This window comes from Chinchilla lanigera, unplaced genomic scaffold (genome assembly GCF_000276665.1).
Source record: "Chinchilla lanigera isolate Chin_1 unplaced genomic scaffold, ChiLan1.0 scaffold00167, whole genome shotgun sequence".
In the NCBI taxonomy this organism is placed as follows: domain Eukaryota; kingdom Metazoa; phylum Chordata; class Mammalia; order Rodentia; family Chinchillidae; genus Chinchilla; species Chinchilla lanigera.
This window is the reverse complement of record NW_004955568.1, coordinates 1325175-1350845: the sequence shown is the minus strand read 5'-3', so window position 1 is coordinate 1350845 and position 25671 is coordinate 1325175. Positions and strand designations below refer to the sequence as shown.

At 44.0% G+C, this 25671-nt stretch overlaps 1 protein-coding gene across 15 annotated transcripts in view; it reads left to right on the top strand.

Annotated features, from left to right (window-relative positions):
• The window catches only part of Pde4dip (phosphodiesterase 4D interacting protein), a 225299-nt gene that overhangs the window by 195506 nt on the left and 4122 nt on the right, over positions 1–25671 (top strand). For 11 of the 15 annotated variants that reach the window (XR_265041.2, XM_013509345.1, XM_013509340.1 and 8 more), the window contains 18 exons: positions 258–693; positions 1591–1783; positions 2695–2811; positions 4022–4550; positions 5998–6233; positions 7266–7317; positions 8223–8446; positions 9092–9244; positions 11169–11354; positions 14006–14257; positions 15456–15587; positions 16240–16359; positions 17561–17750; positions 18324–18448; positions 21341–21577; positions 23252–23362; positions 24015–24241; positions 25219–25362. Coding sequence is in view for 14 of the 15 variants with exons in the window: in XM_013509345.1 (XP_013364799.1) it covers positions 258–693; positions 1591–1783; positions 2695–2811; positions 4022–4550; positions 5998–6233; positions 7266–7317; positions 8223–8446; positions 9092–9244; positions 11169–11354; positions 14006–14257; positions 15456–15587; positions 16240–16359; positions 17561–17750; positions 18324–18448; positions 21341–21577; positions 23252–23362; positions 24015–24241; positions 25219–25362 (3664 nt within the window). In the remaining variant the exon portion in view is untranslated. The remainder of the gene's footprint in view (positions 1–257; positions 694–1590; positions 1784–2694; positions 2812–4021; positions 4551–5997; positions 6234–7265; positions 7318–8222; positions 8447–9091; positions 9245–11168; positions 11355–14005; positions 14258–15455; positions 15588–16239; positions 16360–17560; positions 17751–18323; positions 18449–21340; positions 21578–23251; positions 23363–24014; positions 24242–25218; positions 25363–25671) is intronic. The other 4 variants (XM_013509339.1, XM_013509348.1, XM_013509341.1 and 1 more) reach the window with 2 other exon arrangements.

Here is a 25671-nt window from a genome sequence, read left to right as displayed (position 1 = left end):
CAGGGGGGGTCTTAAGACCAAAAGTTTTAATGACAGGGATTCTTCCATGTAGCTATGGAAGTATTTGGTATGGGGAAAGTCTCTTACTGTACTTGACCTTTGCCTCATGTATGAAATAAGGGTGTTGTTATAATTCTCAGCGAGTGTTTCATACTCCAGGTGCCTCTGAGTCTATCATGCCCTGAGATGTGAATGAAGGAATTGTTAGGAGTGGTGCTCAAGTCCCGATCTGGACCTTGATTGTGTATTTCTTGCAGGAATACTGTGCTGAGCCTTTGCCTTGAGAATGCAGAGCTGAAAGAGCAGATGGGAGAAGCAATGTCCGACGGATGGGAGATGGAGGAAGACAAGGAGAAGGGCGAAGTGATGGCAGAGACTGCGGTTGCCAAAAGGGGTCTGAATGAGACTAGCCTTCAGGCTGAGTTCAGAAAGCTCCAAGGAAAACTGAAGAATGCCCATAACATCATCAACCTCCTCAAAGAACAACTGGTACTGAGCAGCAAGGAAGGGAATAGTAAATTTAATCCAGAGCTCCTTGTACACCTGGCCAAGGAGATTGACAGAATGAACACAGACCTGGCTGGTTCCCCAGGGAAACACCAACAGCAAGAGGAGGAAGCTGTGACCACGAGGCCTTGTCCTAGACCCCAGAGCCTTGATCTTGGGGCAGCCATTGCAGCTGATGCTCACCAAGTAAGTGAGGGATGGATGGAATGAAAAACAACTGGAGAAGGGCTGGAGATTTCAGTTTTTATCTAAACTTTTCTGTCTTGTGAATGGGGAAGTGTACCTTTGTACCATAAGCAGTAGGTAGTAATAGTAAAGGCACCTATTCAGCTTTAGAAAGGCTTTATAATATGATGTCATAAATATTTCTTAATTAGTTTTCTAGGTAACATGCCAGGCATTGGAAGTGAATAATAAGATTTGATCTGTACTTCAAGATACTCAAATGATGGGGAAAAGGCCATAAAACAGATCATTTTAATAGGATACAAATGCCATAATATTGGGATGTATTGTTTTTTTTTGTTTTTTGGGTTTTTTTGGAACTGGGAATCGAACTCAGGACCTTGTGCTTGCCAGGCAGACGCTTATACCACTGAGCTATATTCCCTGCCCTTATATTGGGTTTTGAGGCAGCCCAGATACGTGGTATCTAATGACACATCTTCCTTATCACTGCTATTTTCATCACAACTTATCACAAGTGTCTCTGTGGGAAGGAGATTTGCCAAGGGCTCGGTAAGATGGAATGTGAAGATTTGGAGAGGAACCCTGGGACAGGAATGCCAGGAAGGATAAGTGGAGGTTTCCACCTCTTCCCTTCCAACACTGAGTAGCCATTTACTGGGAGGTCTTCTGTGGACTGGAGTGGCACTGTGTTATGTGCTGTAGCTATGGAGATGAATAAAACATTATCTCAGCTCTCCAGGAGCTCTGTCTGGAGAGCAAGTAACTGCCAAAAGACATGAGAAGTGCTGTGGCAGACACAGGAGTATAGTTCACAGTGCCGTGAGGAGGGAAGGAGCTGTCACCCAGTGGGAGTGACCTCACTCTGTGCTGATCCCTGTATTGGCCTTTTCATAGCTCAATAACCAACCCCAGGCCCAGGATTGGGGGCCTCAGTCAGAATTTAGCCTGGCGGGGTCCACCAAGCACCTGCGCTCCCAGCTGGCTCAATGCAGACAACGCTACCAAGATCTCCAAGAGAAGCTGCTGATCTCAGAAGCCACAGTGTTTGCCCAGGCTAACCAGCTGGAGAAATACAGAGTCATTTTTAGTAAGTATAACAGTAAGCTCACTGTCACCAAAATCCTTCTTCTGTCTGAGATATTACATGCTTCATACATTTTACCCTTCTGTCCTAATCTCAGAACAAGTTCAGTCCTAACCATAGTTCTGGAACTGTGGGAGTACATATTTTACTTTAATGTGCAGATATCAAAGAGCATTACAGGAAGAAAAGTATGTTTTTAATGTTCTAGTGAGAGCATAGGGAGAAAATGGACTAACAGATAGGTTTGCTGATTTCTGGTGTCATCAATAAATTGCCTTGCCTCTCTACAAAATTTTTTTTCTTTCCTACTTCTCTTTGCACCATGATAGATTCTTTGAAAACATACCATGATTTTGGTGTAGAATCAGCAGTATCCAGTGGACCTTCTTGCAGTGATGGGAATATTCTGTGTCTACATCACATGTGACTGTTGAGCACATGCAATGTGGCTAGTGCAAGTTGTAAATGTTGTTTCATTTAATTTTAATTAATTTGACAGAAAATAGCACATATGGCTAGTAACTGGCTTACTGGATTGTGCTGGTATACATGTCTTGGGGGTCTAAATTAGTCCATCTTTATTCAAACATTTACTGAGCCCCTGGGGATAAAGGCCTTGCTAATTTCATCAGAATTTCCAGAGATCATAGTATGCAGTACCCAACTTACCGATGTCTGTTCTCAACTAAGCCTGGCTTATCAGAAGCAAGATCAGCAGTGGCAAATGCACGCTTCCTAGGGGCAGTAGGGGAGGGTTTCCGCTACCTAGAACAGGTCATTTCTTCTTGCACCTGAGTCCAAAGAAGCATGTGTACCATTCTAGATTTGACTTTGACAGGGTATGTGCCACTGAGGTTGAGAGAGTATGTGGGAAATTCATGTACTCTGTGACACCACTGTACCTTTCTGAGCAGGCGAGTCCCTAGTGAAGCAGGACAGCAAGCAGGTCCAGGTGGACCTCCAGGACCTGGGTTATGAGACTTGCGGCCGCAGCGAGAATGAGGCTGAACGTGAGGAAACTACCAGCCCCGGTGAGTGCACACGCGTGGGGCTTCCTTTCCCTCCCTAGAGTCAGCTGTTCCATTTGGGGTTAGAAGCCACACCCACACCTGATGAGTAGTGGAATGTAGTGGCGAAGGGAACACAGGACCAAAGTAGGACAGAAGTTTGGAGAATTATTGTCCAAAATGAGACTAAATTTGAGTTTGAACTTTTATAATTAGATTACAACATACTGCAGTTAATAAAAATAAAATTTTGTCCAACGTACTGTAATAGAAGAATACTAAGACCTACTTACTAAGGAATAAACTGTATGAGCTTTTAGAAATATATAAACCATAAGATTAAAAAGGTTTTGTTTTGCTTATAAAAAACTGTAATCACAGGGCACCCGCCAAAATGAAACTGAGGAGAAAATCACTCATGATCTCTCTCATTCTTGAGACAATGGGGTGTCGCAGTTAAGATCAGAAATCCTGGGACTAGATTATTTCATTCAAATCTCCATTGTGAGCTTCTGTGTGCCTCAGTTTCCTCATCTGTAAAATGATAACAATGCATCTACCTAACCTATTGGGTACTCCTATCAATTAAATGAGTAAATCTTTACAGAACACTCTAGAACAGGACTTGGACCTATTAAAATGCTATACATTAGTTCTCATTCTGCCTACCACTGACACAAACACATATTAATATGCCAATATATTTCTCAGAGGTATTGTTTTCCTTAGCCTATTTTTCACACAGTTATAACTCAGTAGACTTCAAATCATCATAATACCTGAGAGCATTAAGCTTTCAACATGCAAAACTGTTTAACTTACAGTTCTCATGCCATTCTAAATATGTAAGGCCCATGTTAATACTTTACTTAGGAGACATCAGTGTGTGTGGAAAGGACACAGGACATCAGCAAATTTGAATTCTGGCTCGTCCATGTGCTAGTCGGAGTGATTTAGCCCTAGCTAGCTTACTTCTCTGAGTTTTGGTTTTTCCAGTCAGTTGAGTGGAATGTGACTGTATGTACCTACTAGGCAGACTGTGGGGAGAATAAGAAATACTGTATCTGAATGCCTAGTATAGAGTCAGGGCTAAATAAAGCTTCAACTTTCGAATACTGCTTCAACTTTCACTCCACCATGTACTACCCTTCTGACCAATACTGCTTCCCTCAAAGGGAGAGGCCAGAGCAGTATATCCAGTTTGTATTTACAAAGATGTCTTTGTCCTTTTCAGAGTGTGGTGAACACGACAGCCTCCGGGACACAGTGCACATGGAGGGTCTGTGCTCTGAGCAGGGGTGCCAAGGCCTAGCTCTGGTCAGTCCCCCTGAGAAGAAGCCTTTGGAGAGCCAGCTAGGAAAGCGAGAAGAATTCCATGCATATGGAAAGTCAGAAGACATCTCTGTCCTACGAAAAAACATCAAAGATCTGAAAATCCAGCTTCAGAATGCCAACAAAATCATTCAGAACCTCAAGAGCCGGGTCCGGTCCCTCTCGGTTACAAGTGATTATTCTTCTAGTCTGGAAAGACCCCGGAAGCTGAGGGCTGTTGGCACCCTTGAAGGGTCTTCACCTCATAGTGTCACTGACGAGGATGAAGGTTGGCTGTCTGATGGCACTGGGGCTTTCTATCCCCCAGGACTTCAGGCTAAAAAGGATCTGGAGAGTCTCATCCAGAGAGTATCCCAGCTGGAAGCCCAGCTCCCAAAAACTGGACTAGAAGGGAAGCTGGCTGAGGAGCTGAGATCAGCCTCATGGCCTGGGTAAGGAGAGAACTGCTTGGGACATTACTTAACTGATGGTGCCTAAGTTTGTGTTTGGAACAGGGCAGCTCAGGTAGCGGGAGGGGGAACCTATCAGGGTAATCAGAAGGGCATTTATTTAAATAGCAGCAGGTCTAAGGAATGACAGGTATATCAGCACCAGAAGGGCATCAGATGGTGGCCCAGTGTCTGGGAGCTACCTAGTCTCTGGAATTTCACGTCAGGAATAAATTAGTAAAGTGATAATATGTATGGTATAGGAGAGTAGTAAGACTAGAGTCAGACTTCCAGAGTTGAAATCCTAGCTCTGCTACTTAGTAGCAGTGCACCCTACTTAAACGTTGTGAGTCTAATTGCTTATGTATTAAATCAGAATAATAAAAACTTAACTCAAAGGATGATTCTTAGGTTTGAATTAATATAAGTGCTTAAAATATTGTCTAATACATGGTATTTGCTATAATTATTGTTGTTATTGATTCTTTGCATTGAAAAACTGAGTAGACATCCATATTGTTATCCGTCCTGCTTATCTCTTGCTAAGTAACAAACCGCTTCAAAATGTTGTGCTTTACCATCTCATGATTCTGTGACTGGCTCGGCTGTGCCCCCTACATGGCTGTTGTCAGACGGAAGTTAAGGCTGGAGTTTTCTGAAAGGCGTGGCTGCGCTGTACACAGTTACGAGGCTTCTTTATTCACGTGACTAGTGATGCGATGCTTCCCAGCATCTCTGCCTCTCCATGTGACTTCCTGTCCCACAGGGCTTTTCCTTCTGGTTGGGCTTCTCACAGTGTGGTGTTCTCAGGGTAGCTTCACTTGTACATGACAGGTGGCTTCTAATGTCAGAAGTGGAAGTTGCTAGTCAAGAGCTATTCCTAGATTTGGCACGATGTTAATGTCTGCTGTATTATCTAAGTGGTCACAAAGGCTTCCCAAACTTAAGAAGGTAGAGAAGAGCCCTTGTCTGCCGATGGAGGACTGACAAAGCCATGTTGTAGGAGAGCACGTGGAATGGGGGATTATATAATGGCCATCTTTGCAAAATATAGCAGCAGAGAAGATACTCATGATTCAGACAGTGCTTGAAATAGATGACATAGAGGTCTTATCCAGATTTAGTATTAGGTGATTCTTAGCACTTATTATCTGCTATAAGTCAAACTGATGCTGCATGAAGTGCAAAATATGGCCTTGTCTTCATTCTCACAGAACTTATGATTTACTTGCAGATATATTGATTAATGCATATAAAATAGTTGAAGAAAAGCACAATCCTAAATTTTTTGATATCGTAGTTTCTCAGAATAGAATTTACTCTTAACCACCTCGTATGGGTTATATGAATTCAGCTTGGTGGAGCCCTTCGATATATTCTCACAGAAAGCTCCCATACCTTGTCATTCACTCTCTTCCATTTTTCCTCTCTCCTGTCTTTCCTATATTAGAAAATATGATTCCCTGATTCAGGATCAGGCCCGAGAACTCTCCTACCTACGGCAAAAAATACGAGAAGGGAGAGGTATTTGTTATCTTCTCACTCAACATGCAAAAGATACAGTAAAATCTTTTGAAGACCTCCTAAGGAGCAATGACATTGACTACTACTTGGGGCAGAGTTTCCGGGAGCAACTTGCTCAGGGAAGTCAGCTGACTGAGAGGCTCACCAGCAAACTCAGCACCAGTGAGTTGGCCACAGGGCTTTAAAATACATTTACTTTTTAATTCCAGGCCCAGGTGGCCACAGTATCTCCACTGCACAATTTTCTCCCAGGGTCCAATTCCTGCTTCATCTCCTGAGGGCTGTAAAAGGGTCAGGACTGAACACTGAGGAGCACCAAGAGGAAGATGCTGGGTTGGAGAGACTTACAACTGTAGAGACTTTATCACATGCGGAATGTGATCTTTAGAGCAGGAGATAACATCCTTCTAGTGCTAAGCAGGGAGAGGAGATGAGCTCAAATGGCACTGCTACAATGAAAAGAGCCCTGAACTATGAATTGAAAGATTCCAGCTCTAGAGTAGATGTCACCATCAACTTGCTTTGGGCAAATGACTTATCCTTTTGTTGTCTCTATTTCTTCATTTGTTGCATGGTATTACACATGCATGTGCTTCAAATGTGAATAAAGCACTGTGTCTGTTGGACATAGTTAAGGCCGTGGCTGCAATAGCTTAAGGGTTATATTGGTTATTGTTAAACTCTTTTACTTAGAGAGAAATCCTGGGAGAACCGGAGGGGATATAAAAGGCTTTGATTTGAGGGCCAACCAGCCCATCTACTGGTAGCAGGTACATAGCTGGACAGGACTGTTGGTCATCTCCTCAGAAACAGAATAAGTGTATATGAAAGTGGTGATGAGACACATAGCTATGAGTGTGGGAGTCAATGTGTGACAAGACATGAGGGCTAGAGTGTTCCAGACGGCAGCTGAGCATGAGTCTCATGATCATTGAGACAAATGATATTTCAACTTTTTGTTCTGATTCAGGGCAGATGAAGTCATGAGGGTGATCACAGGTCAAGGACAGTCTGCCTGGTGAGCTCAGGCAAGCCTGCCAGCTCACTTTTCAAAAAACAACCCTGAGGCCACCTAATGATTATCGTGGATACCTGTGTAATCACTGTTCTGTACCTGAATAAACCCCTGTACTTATAATGTATGAAGTGGGACCTGTTTAATTTCTATTGCTTCTTTCTGAATTTGGTTTGCAGAGGATCATAAAAGTGAGAAAGAAAAAGCTGGACTTGAACCACTGGCCCTCAGGTAATTCAAAAGAGAATCGATAAAGAAATCAAGACCAGGGCCCAAGGGCTCAAGGGTAGCCACAACTTCACAAGTCAGAGGGGAAAAAAGAAAAAAACCTCAATGTGATGAATTCATTTATTCATTGAACACCTTACTGTTGTTTATAACTGTATTCTTTCTTCTTTTTCAATATAATTCTATTGGAATAATATAATTTTTGGATATAATTTTATTGGCATAATATAATTGTACTGGCATTTTGTTGTCAAGCTTAGTAACATGGATATAGCATAACCTATAAGTGAACTAAGTAGGTTTCAAGAGTCTTCTCATCCCCAGGACCCTTCCCTGCCCTCTGTGCCTCATGTATTTAATGACCAGGGTAAGCATTTTGCAAGGTTGACCTGCCTTGAGTTGGGCTGACAGCCAGCTTAAAAGTCACCCAATTTCTTTGAAGAAGAAAGAATCACATGACTGTGCCTATTGAAAGGGACCTGGATGGTGCATGGTTTATACCTCAGTCAACTAGATGATTCCACTCTTGGGTGTCAAGGCAATGCTTTGTTACATGCTTTTTCAATGTTTACTTTCAATTTTTATATTTGACTTGTTAGAAATGATAACAAATAGTTTTCAGACTGCAGCTATTCAGGGGCCATTCCTTAAGCAGCAGTCTCTTACAGGACTGGCCGTGTCTCCACCGGTCCCCAGCATACTATGTGGCCAGTGCACTAGGTAGCTACAGTTCTGACTCCATCTCTCTCCCACTTACACTTCACCCTTAATTAGAGATGAGTTATTTCCATTATTTTCTACAGAATGGTCCCCTTGGCTTACATGGTTTTTTCCCATAAGTATTAGTCAGGACTAGGTAGTCTGGGTGACCTTGGTTTTACCTGTTGTTCACCTCACTGTCCATCCAGGCTCAGCATGGAGCTGCAGGAGAAGGAGAAAGTGATTGAAGTCCTGCAGGCCAAGCTGGATGCCCAGTCTCTCTCACCTCCCAGCAGCCATGCCTTGTCTGACTCCCCCCGCTCTCCCAGCAGCACCTCCTTCTTGTCTGATGAGCTAGAAGCCTGCTCTGACATGGATATAGCCAGCGAGTACTCTCACTATGAAGAGAAGAAAGCTTCACCTGGTCACTCAGGTAGCCTCCACTTTCTGAGTGGTGCCATCTCTCTCTAGGGTGAGAGGAGACCTTGGGGGGACCAGGCCTGTAGCTCTGCCTCAGCTCTGTCAGGCTGAACGTGGTTCTAGGATAAACAAGCGCCAAGCACAGGCTCCTTTGGGGTAGGATCTTTGCTCTGCTTCTGACTCTACATGTTCCTTTGTCATCCTAGCCTCCACCAGCACATGTGTGCTATTGAACCCAAGATGGAGAGTGAGAAGATGGCAAAAGGCTTTTCTTTCTCCCTGAATTTGTCTGATAAACCTCCCTTTTTAAGATGGAGCATCTTACACCTCCTGCAATAATCTTTCTACTTGCAGTTCCTGAGCAGCGTCCCCTGAGTATCTGTGGGTGTCTATAGATGTTATCAGTCTTGTCTGATATTTTTGGGAGGTGCCATTTTCATTATTTCAGTGCTCTGAGGCCTACTATTACCTTTAAAGTTTTTTTTCTCCCCAAAGTTTCTGTCTTAAACCAAGAAAATGAACACTGAAATAGTGCTTGTGCTTGGAGCATTACATTACAGTAAGACTCTAGCTCTGGTACTCCTGATTAAATTATCAGGCCAAGACTCCAGTTCTCTGTAGAACACCAAACATTTTCTTTCATTCATGGGTTTTATAGATACCATCCATCATTCGAGTCATTCTGCTGTATTATCTTCTAAACCACCAACAACCAGTGCATCTCAGGGGGTTAAGGCTGAATCGAGAAGCAACTCCATCAGCTTGCCAACTCCCCAGAGCGCCCCCAAGGAGGCCGTCCAGGCCCATCCAGGTATGCAACAGTCAGTGGGGCAATAGCTTCATCTCCTATTCCTGAGCAGCCTGTTTGACTTTGACTCGGGGGCAAAGGTATAAACTGTCAGCGCCCATATGCGTCACATCCTAGACAAAACTCGAGACCATCTTCAGTCACCAACTATGTCTGATTTTTTAAAAAGTATTTTATAGGAAAATAACTAATCCACAACAGGCTTTGATTTGTAAAACAGTTTTGATTATAGTTAGCTAATAATTATCAAATAAATGTGCCCCTTTTCTCATTTCACACTGGAGAACAAAGAGGCAAAATATTTCTTATAGGATTACAACAGCCAAAGAATGGAGAGGAATTCATATCTACTAATCCCATATGCATGTTACCCATGTAATCTGTACAGTGGCCCTCTGCAGGTGTTCCAGCTTACTTCATAGCTAAATTCTGTTCATTTTGCATCACCATGCATGGATTTATGAAAGAACTGGAATCCCTGATACATCTATGGTACATATCCAGGGGGAGTTAGGGGGTGCATTTTGCTTACATTTGCTGATATAACTATCAAGGGCTGCACTGACCACTCATAGCTCTGCACCAGGGATGGCAGGGAAAGGGCCATCTGTGTCTTCCCCTCTTGCCTCCCACCACAGCTGACTGGCTGCCTTTATGGTGTTCATGGTGAAGTCTGACTTGGGTAGAGGTGCTCCCAGAAAGCGCAATGCTTTCTTCTGCTGACCCCGTCTCTCCGAAGGGCCATTCCACAGTTGTAAGGAAGAGGAAATGTCCTGGTCTACTGGAGCATGGGCTCAAAGTTTCTGGGCCAAACTGGGCAGCAGCTGGACCAGTGGATAATGGGATGAGGCATGCAGAGCTCTTTACCCAGGGCTATAGACAGCTGCTTAAATGCTTTCAATTCAAACATAGCAGAAGGTCAGTTTTAAACTCAGAATGCCTCCCCAAAAGATGCCTTGGCTAGTATGTGACAGTTTGGGGTCTTTGCAGTACTCCTCTGGCATGGTGTCAGCAAGATGGGCAAGGGATGTGTTTTAAAATGTAACCACTGTCTTCTACATTAGACGTCCTCCGTAAGTGGATCCTGAATTATGCTCTCTCCTTTGTCTGTTTCCCCGCTAACTGCTTTTAGGAAAGAGGAGACAGAATCAAACACTGAAACTTCCCAGTGTCCTAAGGACTTGTCTGTAGTTTGGCTGCATAAAGATCACCTGGGAAGATTTTTTTAAATGCATATTTCCAAGCGCTACTCCCAGAGTCTATGGTTCTGTTGGTCTGCCTTAATAATAAAGAATCTGCGTGTATTAAAAGTTTGTCCTAAGTGATCCAAATACCCATACAGGTTTGTGTTGTGTCTCCACCACTTCACCAAGATATTTGTTTTTCATCTGTGGATGAAAACATTGATTTGGGTGTCTAAAGTTTGTTTCTATCAGAGTCCTAAATTGCATGTACTGTACTAGTAATGCAAATTTTCCTACAGCCCCATACTCCTTCCTTCCTCAGAATAGATCCTGCTTTCAGAAGAGCAGTTCTAGCCATCAGGAGACATTTGTGCCAGGGCAAAGACCGGTACCTGCTGGGAGTAGCAGCTCTGGTGCCTTTGAGAGCAGTCAGGCACAGCCATTCTGATATGGGGTGGAGTAATGCCATCTTGCCTTCTGTAGCTGACTGGTTTCAAGATGAGCCAAGAACATGTGTGCAGGAAATCCCTGGCAGGGGCGGAAGCAGAGATCAGCCAGGCCAGGATCCCTGGAGCAAGAATCGCCTTTAGCCAGCTCAGCCTGCACCATGTTAAGTGCCACCCCTTCCCCTGGTGATGTTGTTGGGTCGTGGAATGGTTCACCATCTTAGTCTTTTACCCATACTTTTATCTCCTCTTCTCTCTAATGATGTGTCTCCTTTTCCCCTAATTTTCTGTTTCTAGGCTTTCATTTTAACTCCATACCCAAGCCGGTTAGCCTCCCCCAGGCACCATTGCCCTCAGCTCCGACCAGCTTCCTGCCTTTCAGCCCCTCTGGTCCTCCCCTCCTTGGCTGCCGTGAGACACCGGTGGTGTCCTTGGCCGAGGCTCAGCAGGAGCTGCAGATGCTGCAGAAGCAGTTGGGAGAAAGTGAGCACTCCTGCTGCCTTTGTGTGCTTGCGAGTGGCAGCCCCGTACTGTGTTGCTCTGCATGGCTTTGGTGTGACAGCAGAGTTGAAAAAAATTAGAGGAACATGTTATATCCTGAAGATTGAAGAAAAACTCTGCTTGCTTTTTTTTGTTTGAAATGTATTCACTGCTACCTTTCTGACGCGCGTGTTTCATCAGTTACCAGTTATATATGCTCAGAGGATCTAGACCTGGTGCTCATCCACTTTTGACAGAGTTGGGTACCATCAAGTATGCTGAATCCTGACAGCCTGGGAAAATACTTCCCTCAGGGAGTGGCAAAGAAATTCTATGCATTGCTTATGCAAGATGACCTGGTCATAAAAAAAGATGGCCACATTTATGAGCTCTCTCTATATCTCCTGCTATGAAACACTTTTAATCTTATTTAATTCCTGATCATCAGCCTGAGTTTAAAAGGGTGCTGATAGATTCAGAAGCAGAAGGGACAGGGTCCCTTTTCTTGTTGTGCAGGAACAAGGTTCGTCCCCTCTCTGGGATATAGGAGACTTGTGGATAGCAGAACCACAAGCACAGGACTGTGGATTCCATCCTTTTTATTCTCTGACTTCCAAGATAATTAGTTTTGTTTTGTTTTGTTTTGTTTTTTTTTCAGTACTAGAGGTTGAACCCAGGGCCTTTGCATTGAGCTACATGCCCAACCCTTTTTATTTTCTAAGACAGGGTCTTGCCAAGTTCAAGTGAGGCTCAAACTTGCAATCCTCCTGCCAAACCTCCCAAAGACAAACCTTATGCAATCACATAATTCATGGACTGTGTAAGTCATCTTTTAGAAAAGGATTTGATTGTATTTACCAATAAATACAGGTCTGGAAGAGGTTGGATGCCTCATTGTAAAATTTTGCATGTTTGCTCTCACTTTTGGTTGAGAAAAAAAGGAAAGAAAAATCTTCACATGATGAATTTACTCACTAGCCTTTATTTCTTTTGTTTGGTTTGGTTTGTTTTGGTGCTGGGAATTGAACTCAGGACCTTGCACTTGCCAGGCAGGCACTTGTGCCACTGAGCTAGATCCCCAGCCTCCAGTAGTTACTTCTTGAAAAAAAAAAAAAAAACAAACAAACCTAGAAAACAGCTTGAAATTACCTTAAAATCACATGCAGTGCCTCTGATGAAGCTTGCTAACCCATACATTGATGGTGAGGGTTATCATGTCAAGGGTGTTCAGTGACCAGAGATCACAGCCAATTATTTTTGCTCCTGAAGCCCCCAGTATCATTTGGATCAGACTGGTTTTTTCTTTTTTTGTTAACCCTGAAAATAGATACTTTGTTTAGTCTGCTTCCAGAGTACTGACTGTTGTTGTTGATAGACTTGGAACCTCCCATGACTTTGGTTAAAGAGTGAATTGATTTTCAACAACTACGATTGCTCCCTTTTCCTTGGGTTAGGTGAAGGTGAAAGAGTGTGAGAGAAAATACATCTTTCTTGACTCCCTCTTAAAATTTAGGTACTTAAGCTTTTTAGTCTCTCTTTAATTCTCAATTATCCCAATGAACATTTAGTACTTTGCAAATTGGAGACAGAAAGACCCATGATGATACTTCTTAAAATTAGCTGCCTATTTATTAGAATCTCCTGGATGATTTTTGAAACATCCAGGGCTTGCGATATGTATCTCATATCTATTAAAGTTAACTCTTTGGAGATCCACGTAACAGTGTGTGTTTGTGTGTATGTGTGTATATTTACATTTTCTCAGGTGATTCAACTATGTAGCCAAATTTGAGAACAAGATACAACTGGGGATAAACCTTGGCAAATGCTAATTGTAGTAAAATTGTGAACTCACTCCTGTTTGCTTAGGGAGAGCTGCCTGTCTATTCTGCTTCCCTCGTTGATATTCCCGGAAGAAAAGCAGTCTGAATTTTCTAACGTACCACCCTGTCCACTTCTTCTCCCTCCCCTTTCTGCTAGGATTGCTTTTTATAACTTAGAAGCAGAGATTTTTTTTTTTTAATAAAGCCTCCTCCCTTGGAATGGCATTCAGTGATTCTTTGGGTAGATGTCATGATACTTTGCATTCTTCAGTTATGTTGGACGAGACCTGAATCACTAGGGATTTCTGAGCCTCAGCAATAAGGTGTTTCAGCTTGCAGGAATTAGGCCTTCCTATCCAGCCATATCCAGGTGGATTTTATATTCCCTTTCTCCTCTGAAAACTTAAAAAGAGGAAGGGACTGGTTAGCTCTAGGGCAAGCAAACACTTTTAGGCAAATAAATAGTACTGTTTGCAGGTGCCCTCAATCTTGTATCCCATTACACTCTTGATCTCTAGCTTTGGGAGTGAACGCAACTTTCCTGGACTCTGTCATGGGCAATTATAGTAGAGGCCAGGAGTGGGGCCCCTGGACTTTTCCTTTGTGTACACAGGTGACTTTGCTCAACCCCTTGGTACCTTATACCAAGAGAATACAAAGAGTGCAAGTTATACTCTAGATAACAAGTCTTCATTTCACTGGTACCCTGCATGGACTAGGATCTCTGGCATCACACATGTCCCCGGGAAGACTCAATTCTTAGCAGTCACATAGGCTTTGCTGATTTTTCTTTTCTGACACTGTTTCTCACTTCTGTTTCTTTCTGCTCAGGTGTCAGCGCTGCTCCTTCTGCTTCTGCAGCTATATTGCCAAGCAACCATTTGGAAGCTAGCTCTTCCCACTACCTCAATCCTGCCCAGCCTCACCCTTCTCCACGGGGCACCGTAGAACTGGGCAGAATCCTGGAATCTGGGTACCTGAGTAACGGTGGCCGGTGGGACATGATGAGGCCTCAGAAAGGGAGTGTGTCTGGGGACATCTCCTCAGGTTCCTCGGTGTACCACCTTAACTCCAAACCCACAGGTAAAGCACGGAGCTGAGAGGACCCGTGTTTGAAATGACCTTATTCAGTTTACTCCTTCCCTACCCAAACAGGGCTTTTTCTTTCCTCCTCTAATCACTGGCATCAGAGTATGAGTAGGAGGAAGAGGCTATCTCAGTGCTTGACCCTTTACAAATGTGCCCTGACTTTCTCCCTGCCCAAGGCCACAGTGTCCTGCGGAGACATGGGAAAGTCAGGGACTCACCTCCCATATTCTCACAGTTATGTTCGTCACTTTTTTGCACCCTGACCTCTTCATACCCTATTCTCTCAGAACTCTCTAGAAGGCCAGGCAAAGACATGTTCAGGGTCTTTCTCCCATCAGTCGGGAGTTTTACAGAAAGGGACACATGACTCCCAACCATACATATGTCCTGTGTACAAAACCCAATCACACAATGTGGAGGAGTGTAGGTAAGCAGAGAAATGTGGGAGTACAGTGTAATTCTAACAATAAGATGGTTGTCATCTTCAGAAAAAGACAGAACCCAAAGCAAAATGGCACAATTGATCCAATCTGTTGTTAGTGTATCTCCTACTTTTCAACATCTATTTCCTTTCCTTGCAGGTGCTCCTTCCTCATCTCCAATCCACTTCATATCCCTAGATCCATGTAGGCTGTCCTTTCTCCCTCCCACACTGAAAGTAATTTCATGGAAACATCCAGTATCGGTAATTAACCACGTAGGATAAGTTCAAGATCATGTACTCTCTTACCTTAAGCCTTCTCTGTAAAGGTAGAGGAAGGACTTTGCCCCTTGCTAGAAAATGTTCAATCATATTTTGGTAAGAAGAAGGCAAAGTGAGTCTTTCTCTATCATTCTCAAAGCCACACCTAGGAAGTAGCCACACCTTTCCAAATGGTAGGCAGGCCCTGTCCAGAGGCGTCAGTATTTTTGTAAAACATGTGGTACTCTGTTTCACTTTCCAGACCTCTGTGTGGGAGGAGGCTCATGGCGTTTCCTTGGCAAGGGACCATCCTATTCTTGACATGCCATTTACTCTTTACACAAGTTACCTGGTTCCCCTGGGTGCCTGTTTGAGAGGATGTAGTTGGCAGAAGAGTAGTAATGTTTAGAGATCATACTGATAGGCTATTGGTCAAGCTCTGTCTCCCACCCCCAATAACCTAAATTCTCATTTCCCCCTTCTCTCCACATACTGATGGGATGGCTGCAGGGGCTGACTTGCTGGAAGAGCATCTGGGTGAGATCCGGAACCTGCGCCAGCGCCTGGAAGAGTCCATCTGCATCAACGACCGCCTGCGGGAGCAGCTGGAACACCGGCTCAGCTCCACTGCTCGAGGGAGTGGTAGGGGCCCAGTTTGTCCCATTTCTAGCTGTATTTAGGGAGCTTCTGAAGGGAAGCCCTTAGGCAGAGTTTCAAAGTCCTCAGAGGACTTTGGATATGCTCTACTTGTTCCTTGTAGACAGTCTAGCCAAGGAAGTGGGGCAAGTACTGTTATTCCACCTTAAGAATGTATCTGAGTTTAGAGAGTAACGTTCCTCAATGCAGAACTAGGTTCCCGTAGTTTCCTGACATCTCACCTCATCCTCAATCTGTTTCCAAGCTCTTTGCTGATCCTCTGTGTCCTTGTGATTGGCAGGTTGTTACTTTCCATGTCTGAAAGAGGCCTCCCTCTTTTTCTAGATGCCCTTCTCCCTACACTCAAATGCCCAAGCTGCTGTTGCTTGGAGGCCACCTTTCCCCGTGTGGATGCCCTCTAGCACAATTATAGCTGTAGCATGTGATAATCACATGTAAAGAATCCACTGAAAAGAGGCACACATAAACTGGAGTTGAGTCAACTTTGCAAAACCAGCCTTGAGTCTGTTGTGCTTTTGTTAGTCCCAGCTTTGTGTCCCAAGGCTTCCTTCTGAGTTGGGACCATACATCTTTAGGAGATACAGAACGGGAAACTTTCTAAAGCATCTCTCATCCAAATGCGTGTTTTCTGGGACAGGATCCACCTCTCATGTCTACAGTCAAGGTGTGGAGTCCATGCCTCAGATCTACAATGAGAATAGAGTCCTCAGGGAAGAAAACCAGAGGCTTCAGGCACAGTTGAGTCACATTTCTAGAGGTGAGTGGGCAAAAATTACAAATTGTGGTTCACTCCTAGGTCTCCTTCTTCCTTGACCACATGAACTACCAATTTGAGAAGCAAAGTGATAATTACCCAGATCCACCAATCCAAGATGCTTGTAGCTATTCTGTGTACAAAGAGCCACTTCCAGAGAAGTCCCATGGACCCTCAGTTTCTGAGGCTCTAGGCTGAATGGCACTGGGAAGTCCATTGCTCCTATAAAGTCCACCTGCACGTATCCAGAGTCACCAGCTATAAATGTGTTTGTCAGTTTGGGATCTATATTAGTCAGCTTTCCTATTCCTGGGACACAAAATCCAACACTCACAACTTAAAGAAGGAGAGTTTCAGTTTGACTCATATTTTACAGGGGATTCAGTCCATGGTCTTCTGGCTCCAAGGCAGAAACATCGTGGTGGGAGGGCATGGCAGAGGAAAGTTGCTTTCCTTGTGGCCCCCAGAAAGCAGGGAGAAAAGAGAGATATACCCTCCAAAGATGTGCCCCCGGTGACCCAACCAGATCCTACTTCCAGTACACTCAGCTCTGACCTCATCAATGGATTGGTGCACTGATGAATATAACACCCCTATGATCCGATCGCCTCCCAAGAGTCCCACCTCAGAACACATTAGACTTTTGGAGGCCATTCTAGATCTAAACTATAATAGGACATGATTTATCTATTCTCACAGCTGATTTGGACCCTATGAAAAGAAGGAACATGTTGTGACCCTTATCCTCCGGGTCACTGTTGATCTCATCTTTGAGAATATGTGATCAAAAAGATGCTGCCTTCCCAGAAAAGAACAAAGAGCCCCATTTTTTAAAATGACAAATACAACATATTCTAAAAACCACATTTATTCTAAAAATAAATCTTATTGATCTTTGGCAAAATTAAAATAGACTTTTGAACAAATGGTATGTGTGCATCTGGAAAATGGTGAACTTTAGAAACAAGAATATTTTCTTTAAGAATGAAGGAGGCCATGATAGATCAGAGCATGAGGACACTGTACAAACAGAAGTGCACAGCTCCCGGTATGTGCGGGATACGGTGAATGCAGCACTTGGCCTACTGGTGCAGAGCCTTCTTATCCCTCTCCGAAGTTCTGCTTGTCAGGGCAGGTGTGCTTTGGCTCATGTCCTTGCGGGGCTTTGGTACCACATCACGCACTCCTGTGTTCTGCCCACAAGGGCATTCCCAGGAGACAGAGTGCTTGAGGGAGGCTCTGCTCTCCTCGCAATCCCGGCTTCAAGAGCTGGAGAAGGAAGTGGAGCAGCAGAAGGTGGGGCGGCAGCAGCTTTTGGAAGATTTGCAGGAGAAGCAGCAGGAGATCGTGCACTTTAGGGAAGAGCGACTGTCCCTCCAGGAAAATGACTCCAGGTAAGAGGGGCCCTGTTGATAGGGAAGGTGGTCTCATTCAGCTTTAGAAAAAGGGAATATTAGCAAGACAGTAGTGTCCTCTTGGAAACCTCACTTTCCTCTTTATTATTCCTACTTCATGGGTGACTTTGAGCAGATAGGAGGCCTGTGTCTGGGAATGCCCTTACACTCCAAAGTGGAGGGAATGAAACTCTGTTGTAGAAGGCTTCTACATATCAGAGACTGGACAAAGAACATTCCCATGCGTCCAGTCAGATTCAAGGTTGTATTCTCACTGTTATCTGGAGGCTGCAACACCAGCACGAGTCTGAGTGATGCTTGTCTCCAGCATAAGCCCTGCAACTGCCTGTCAGCAAGGTGAGCGCTGCAGGAGCAGTGAGGAGATGGCTGGTGTGTCTTTCCTCCTCTCTGAGGTAGCTAGTGCTAAATCACTGTACCTAGTTGACTGACTTTCTGAGCCCTGAGTTGACATCTGGGGCTAAAACTCTGTGAGGCAAAGATGGGCTCACAGGTTAATCCTGGTGTGGCTGAATGGCCCTGCCAGCCCCGTGGGCCCTTGCCTCTCCTTGGCAGGCTGCAGCACAAGCTGGCCCTCCTGCAGCAACAGTGTGAAGAGAAACAGCAGCTCTTCCAGTCCCTGCAGTCGGAGCTACAGATCTATGAGGCACTTTATGGGAGTTCCAAGAAGGACCTGAAAGGTAAGTGTTCCCTCTCCTTCTTCCCTATGAAAGGCAAGTGGAAGGTGGTGTTGTCATGAGTAAGATCTATCTTGGGTGCCCTTAACAATAGCCCACAAGAATCAAACGTCACCATTTAGATGGCAAGGAACAAATTAATCAGTGAGCAGATTTTTTGCCCAAAAAACATGGCTCTGTGTGTGTGTTTTTTAAATGCAAAGAACTTTTCTAGAGCTGTTGTCATTTGAAAAGGCCTTAAGTATTATAAATAACATATAATGACAGCCATGCTGCCAGCGTAACAGACATTATTTTCTACCCTGACCTATTCCCCAATGAAAAGATAGAGATTCAAAACTAAAAACAAAAGAAAAAATATTTTATAAAATACTATACACTAATAGGATTTAAATTTCAGGCATAATTGATAGGCAAATACTAATTGATTATATTGAGGATGTTTGCCATCTACTGAGGTAATAAACTAACATTTAAGAACCTGTATTTCTCTATTTGTCTTCTGCAGCTTGAAAGGGGTATTTAAAGCATGATGTGAGCAAGTCACAGTGGTCTTAGTTACTTCCTTTATCACTGGCACCAAATACCCAATAACCACAAATTAAAATAGGAGAGGTTTATTTTGACTCACATTTTGTAGAGGTTTCGGTCCATCGCAGGGGAGAGGACCATAGCAGAAGAATAACTGCTCATGCCATAGTATCCAAGAAGCAGAGGGACCAAGAGAGGACCTAGGAAGGGAGATATAACCTTCCAAGTCACACCCACAGTGATCGCCTCTTCCAGCCAGGCCCCACCTCCAGCAGCAAGTCAGCTATAGCATCCTTATAATCCAGTCACCTTCCAAAGGTCCCGCTTATGATCACATGAGGCTTTAGGAAAGTACCTAGGTATAAACCATAACACAGTAAGTATAACAGAGAGTGAGTATCAATGTGATGAAGTTTAGCAATGATATAAAAATAAAATTGTAAGCTTGATTTAAAAATATCAGTGATAGAAGTATAGGATGGGGAGACTGGTTCTGTAACCATTCATGGGTTTAAGGGTAAGGGAGTTTGGCACAAGGATATTATACAAGGGCTTCTGGAAAAGCCAACTCAACCTGAGATCAGAATACTGTGAATATGATGTCCATGGTGAGACCTCACTTAATATATAGTTAGATTTGGGGTACCATCTTGTAAAATGGACTTTGGCATACTACAGAGCTTAGTGGAGACCAGGACCACAATGATATGCAACTGGAAATCCTGAACTGATCAAAGAATATAAATGGTTTTTAGCCTTGGAGAAGATTATAAGGAGATGAGAACTTGCTTCAAGTATGTATTTGCAGAACGGTCATGTAAAGAGCTCATGTGTTTTGTGGCCTTCCATTGACCTAAACAAAGAGTGAATGGTAGAGGAATTTAGGTTAGAATTTTTACTGGGAAATATGAATTTTCTTGAAACAGGATCTACTTTCCTAGTTTGCTAGAACTCAAAGTTCCAGGCTGAGAGAAGAGTTACTGTACAAAGCCTGGATAAGTATTGGGTCAGAGGGGAAACCAGCTTGGGGATGGGAGAAGCTTGATATCAATGGAATGAGAAGTCAGGTTAGTGGGAAGGAGTCTTGAGTCTATAAAAGCCTCTATGTCAACATAAAGTTTATATGCAATGAAATACCTTTTTCTTAACAAAAGTTAGCATATGACAAAAACAGAAGTTTAAGATGCTGTATCTAAGAAACATACTAGAGGTATGAGGAGACGTTATGATCTGGGAAATGTATTGGATGAATGGTGATTTAAGGAACATTAAAAGATAAGAATCTAATATAAGGTGCTATTGGGAAAATAAGAGGAAATGGATGTATGTAAAAATGTTTCAAAAAGTAATAAGTGAAACTTAAAATTTGGATCCAGGGAAAGTGGGAGGTATATCGTGAATCTCGGGATTAATTTCTGAAGCCACCAAAGCCTGAAGTGAATCAACTTTTATGCCATTCTTTCAGTTCATGGGTCTTTTAGAATTCATTTCAAGCTATTAGCACTAAAGCTCCATAATCTCTAATTTTTACTTCCAAAATCCATTAAGATATCTAATTAAAAGCTTTTTCATAGAGTCATTTGTTGAGAAAACTTAACTGAAATGACCAGAGGATGTTCATAGTCTTTCTTTATGTACTGAATGAGAATGTTCGCATTCATGAGAAATACTCTGATAGTCTGGTAAGGGTTGTGGGGCAGATGCAACAGGGTACAAATAGTGTTAAGTACGTATGGCACATGTGCTCTTTTGCCTTGCCAAAAAAAAGAACCAGCTCTGCCTTTTGAAATACAGTTGGCTTTAAGGTTTTCAGATAAAGGATTGTGGCCCTACAGAATATTTCTCAGGTCTCTTCACCATAGTATGTAGAAATATGAGTGTGATGAAAAACATGGGGAAGTTGAAAAGTTTGCTTAGTTAGGACCCTTGCTCTATGGTGCCCGGCTCCCATTCTTACATGTTCTCAAAGGTCTTGGTGCGTTCCTCCCTCTTCTGTTTGATTTCTGAGTCTGGTGGTCTCTTGCTGTCTGAGTCCTTGCCCTTCTGCAGTTCACTGCTGACCTCTTGCCTTCAAGAACCCTGTTGTCTAGCCTTCAGGACTAAAGTTAATAAGGAAATGAAATAATAATCTTGTCATTGTCTGCTAGTCAAGTGCACTCTAGAGGCAAATGAGTAATTTGGGAAATTCCACAATGGATATGTGCCACCTCAGTGGGCCTTAGGTGGGTTCATCTCTAGCATAAATGTGTTGGCCAAGAGCTGAGATTATAGTGGGCTCCTTGGCAGAAGGTAGTATCGCAGAGCAGTATTCTCCCAAGTGCTTGGAAATACTACTTGGGTCAGCGCCCCTCTCTCTTCTTTCAGCTTTCCACCTGGATGCCTGTTGCCAAGTTCCTTTGAGCAGTGACTTGAACCACCTGGTGGCAGAGATTCGAGCTCTGAGAGGGCAGCTGGAGCAGAGCATTCAGGCGAACAATTGTCTGCGGCTGCAGCTGGAGCAGCAATTGGACAGCGGTGCTGCGAAAGCCAGCCTCAGCCCCTCCTCCCTTAGCCAGAACTTCCCAGTCAATGACCCTGGAAACAAGCAGCTGCCCTTCCAAGGTAAGAAGGGAAGGGGCATGAGGGCAGTCAGTGGGGAGGCACCCAGGTGTTCGTAGTGGGGAGGCACCCAGGTGTTCGTAGTGGGGAGGCACCCAGGTGTTCGTAGTGGGGAGGCACCCAGGTGTTCGTAGTCTCGCCTCACCAGTGCTCCCCGGCATCAGGTTCAGGTCGGAGAAGCTTTAATGTGGCATAAGGGTATAGGGTCAGATTTGTCTCTAGTTCTGCGTTTGCCACGTACATATTGTTTGCTTTGGGAAGAGTTTAAACTACCAGCTGTTCAAGTCTTAGTTTGCTCAACTTGGAGGTTATGTGATTATTTGGAGCATTAAATGAAGTAGTTTTCCAGTGCCCAGCACAGTATGAATTGTTCAATACTTGACAACATGTATGTTGACATCTTCCCCATGTATGTGTGTAGCAATCTAAAATTTACTCTTTTAAAATAATTTTATTTGAAGCAGTGTAGGCTATCTCTTTATTTCATTTGAGAAAACTGAGGTGTAAGTGGACGAGCAAAGGTTTATAGGAGTTAGAGACAGAACCAGGATTAGAAACAGATGCTTTGATTCCTATTCTGTGTTCCTTCTACCTCACCATGCTCTGTCTCAGTCTTACTGATCTTCCCAGACTGGGCTGGCTTTTCTTTCTCTCTCAAGGGAAACTTGGAGTGTGGCAAAATGTCTCTGCCCCTAAGGGAAGCAGGGCTTTGAGAAAGTACATCAGTTCCAGGTGGTAGACGTCCACTTCTTGGCTGCCTCTTCCAGTAATCATATAAACCAGATCTCTCCCTCTTTCCTCAATTTGTTTCAATCTTAATTTCTCTCCATTTTAATGTGAATGTTAATAGTGCCCCCACTCCCCAGTTTCTTGACACATTAAGCTTCTACTTCCTCTTGTCTTTTTTCTTTAGATGCACCATTTAATTTATTCTCTCCACTCATCTCCATGGCTAAATCCTCAATTTTCTTCTAATGAGGAGCCACTTCTGCTCAGGTCTTTCTAAGGCAGGTCTTTCAAACTTTTGTGCCTGAGCCTGGCATGGTGGCATATGCCTGTAATCCCAGCACTTGGGAGGCTGAGGCAGGAGGATCGTTTGGAGTTTGAGGCCAGCCTGGGCTACAAAGTGAGCTCAAGGCCAGCCTGAACTGTATAGTGAGACCCGTCTCAAAAAAAAAAAAAAAAAAAAAAAAAAAAAAGAGAAGGAAACTTTCATGCCTGATAGTCCTAGATCATGTTAATCCTTATTTTCTCTGGTTGTGCTAGAAACTCAGCTACCAGACAGTGAACTCCTGTGTCACATGAAAGTGACAGTCGTCTGTACACTGTCGCATAGTTCCTTGCCAGCGCACATTGGGTGGTTGGTGCAGTGGTGGGTGTGGGGTTGAGTCTCATCTCTGCTTCCCTGTAACAAGGCTTTCTCTTCTCACTGGCTTCCCATTACCAGCTAAGATGTGGCTCCATGACTCAGTTTCTGTTCCTCCTCCTCGTCCTTCTGTTCCTTTTCCTCCTTCTCGTTATCATCCCATTGTTACCCTATTATCTTGTTTGAAATTTTGTTTTATTTTTCTCTCTTTAAAATAAAAAAAAAGTTGAGGCTATGCATGAACTTGATGTGCCGTGTCTCCTGGGTCGTGGCACTGTGGTTGTGATGCTGTGGTTATATTTACCCTTTAGACTCAGTTGCTTCCCCTCCAGTCCGGGATGTGGGCATGAGTTCTCCAGCTCTGGTCCTCTCCAGCTCTTCTGCTCCTGGTTCAGACACGGCCATGATCACCAGGACAAATGGTAAATATGGGAAAAAAGGGTGAAGAGACAATGATGTAAAATTATTAATGCAGACAAGTCTTGGTTCTCTGTAAATATGTTACCTGAATTTAGAGATCGTTCTCTGCATGCTGCAAGGCTTATAGCCCCAATATTTGCATATTCTGTGGCTGCCTTTCTCGTTGTTTTGGTACCAGGAATTGAACTCAGGACGTTGCACTTACCAGGCAGGTGCTGTCCCACTGAGCTATATCCCCAGCCCTTGCAGCTCCTTTCTTGTCATTCTTCTTCCAGCAATTTTCCTACTGCTCTGTTTTTACATCATCCCTCTGTAGTGTATCCATTCTTGAATGTGCTCTTTGTATCTGCTTGTCTGTGTCTTTTCTACCCTGAAACCTACTATTATTTATTAATAAATTTACCCTGAACACTTCACTTTCCAATAATGCTAAAATTTGTCGTCTGGAAAGTTTATCGTTATCAGCTAATGTAAGAAAGATTATAAATCTGTAGAACCCAGAATATCTCTGTGGACTTTGCCCACCCTGTATTTTCAAATTTGTGCTGTCTTTCTTGGTCCTGGCCTTGATCACACTCTCTATTATTGTTTGAAGTGAGGATATCATCATGAATAACAGCAGTTTTTGTTTTGTTGTTGCTGTTTTTCTTTCAGAGCTGGGTTTGACTGTTTCTCCAGTAATGAAGGACCCTCCTAAGTTGGAGGGTGATGCTACCGATGGCTCCTTTGCCAACAAGCATGGTCGCCACGTCATAGGCCACGTTGATGATTATAGTGCTCTAAAACAGCAGATTGGGGAGGGCAAACTGCTGGTCCAAAAGATGCTGTCACTCATGAGGCCAGCATTCAGCATCCCTGGCCTGGAAGTGCAGGGCACAGAGGTAATCAGACCCTCAGCTCTCAGATGTGCTTTTTCCAGTTAGGTGCCCTTTCTTCCTCTGACTGTAATTCCTCCCATTATTTTTTCATACTGTACATCTCCCATCAGCTACAAAAGCATCTTCCATTTATTCTAGCCAGGGCCTTTCTTTTCTCTCTCCTATTTTCACTATAAGTTCTACTCTGTTGGAGATAAGGCTAACTGGATGTTTCTTCTCAGAGTCACAGAAAAGCCTGTGCAGCATTGTTACCATCCTCACTAGAGCATTTGTTAAGCATTTACGTATACATGCACTGTACTGCGCACCCTTTGGTAGCTTATCATCTGTTGGTCATGCTGGCGTATGGCCATCTGTGGGCAGATTAAAATCAACCAGATGGACAGATATTAAGGGAGCTGTATCTATATGGCCCTTATATGTGGAAAGGGTGAGAAACCTGGCAGCCATGAGACTTCCTTGTTCAGACTGAGTAGCAGCAGGGGAAGAAGTCAGCAAAGCTTCTCAGAGCCCTTCACTGTTGAGATGGACCAGGCACCAGTGACTGTGCTGTCCGTGCCACTGAGACCTGTCGATGCATAGGGACAGCGCTGGCTCCAAGGAGACTGCACTTAGAGGCAAGACACGGGTCAAGTCCATAAGAACAATAAGGGCCACAATCCCTGCAAGAGTCTTCCTCTGTGCTGAGAGTGCACCAGTGTAGGAGTGGTCTTTCATTGCAGACAAGGAGAGTAACAGGTTTGACGAGGCCATAACACAGGGATGAGTTGTGGAGCTTATAGGGTATCCAGGTGGAGGAGGGATTCCAAGTAATGGGAACCACGCTTTGGTCCTGGGACAACAGAGATAAGCCAGGGTTTCATAGGTTCAAGCAGAGCCGTGCTCTGTATCACTCACAAAGGAGCTTGAGCCCTGAGCTCTGGGTGAAATATGATATTTCAGTTTCAGTGATGTCCATAGCTTCCTACTCTGTTCTCCAGATGCTGGGCAGCAAAGGTGTCCACGAGCTGCGGAGCAACACCAGTGCCTTGCACCACATCCTGGAGGAGGCAGCATCCCTCCTCACCATGTTCTGGCGAGCGGCCTTACCAAGTACCCCTGGCCCTGTGCTGCCTGCCAAAGCGGTAAGAAGCCAATGTCTCCTGCTGGTTCAAACCCGGCAACTCTGGCCCTCGGATGGTTCTCTTCTCTTAGCCCCACAGCTTTCCTGAAGGTCAGGAACTATGTGGTGAGTCAAGGTTGACAGGACCTTAGGGGAGCGTACCAGAGGGAGACCATGGTGGCTGCTTCTCCTACCACCACACCACCCCTGGGATAAGAAATCATGGAGGAGAAGGAAAGGAAATGGAGAAGCAGAGATACATTTACCCTGGTTATCCCTAAATATCCAGTTGCTATAATCTGAAATCCAGCTGAGCTGAAAGTCAGGAAGC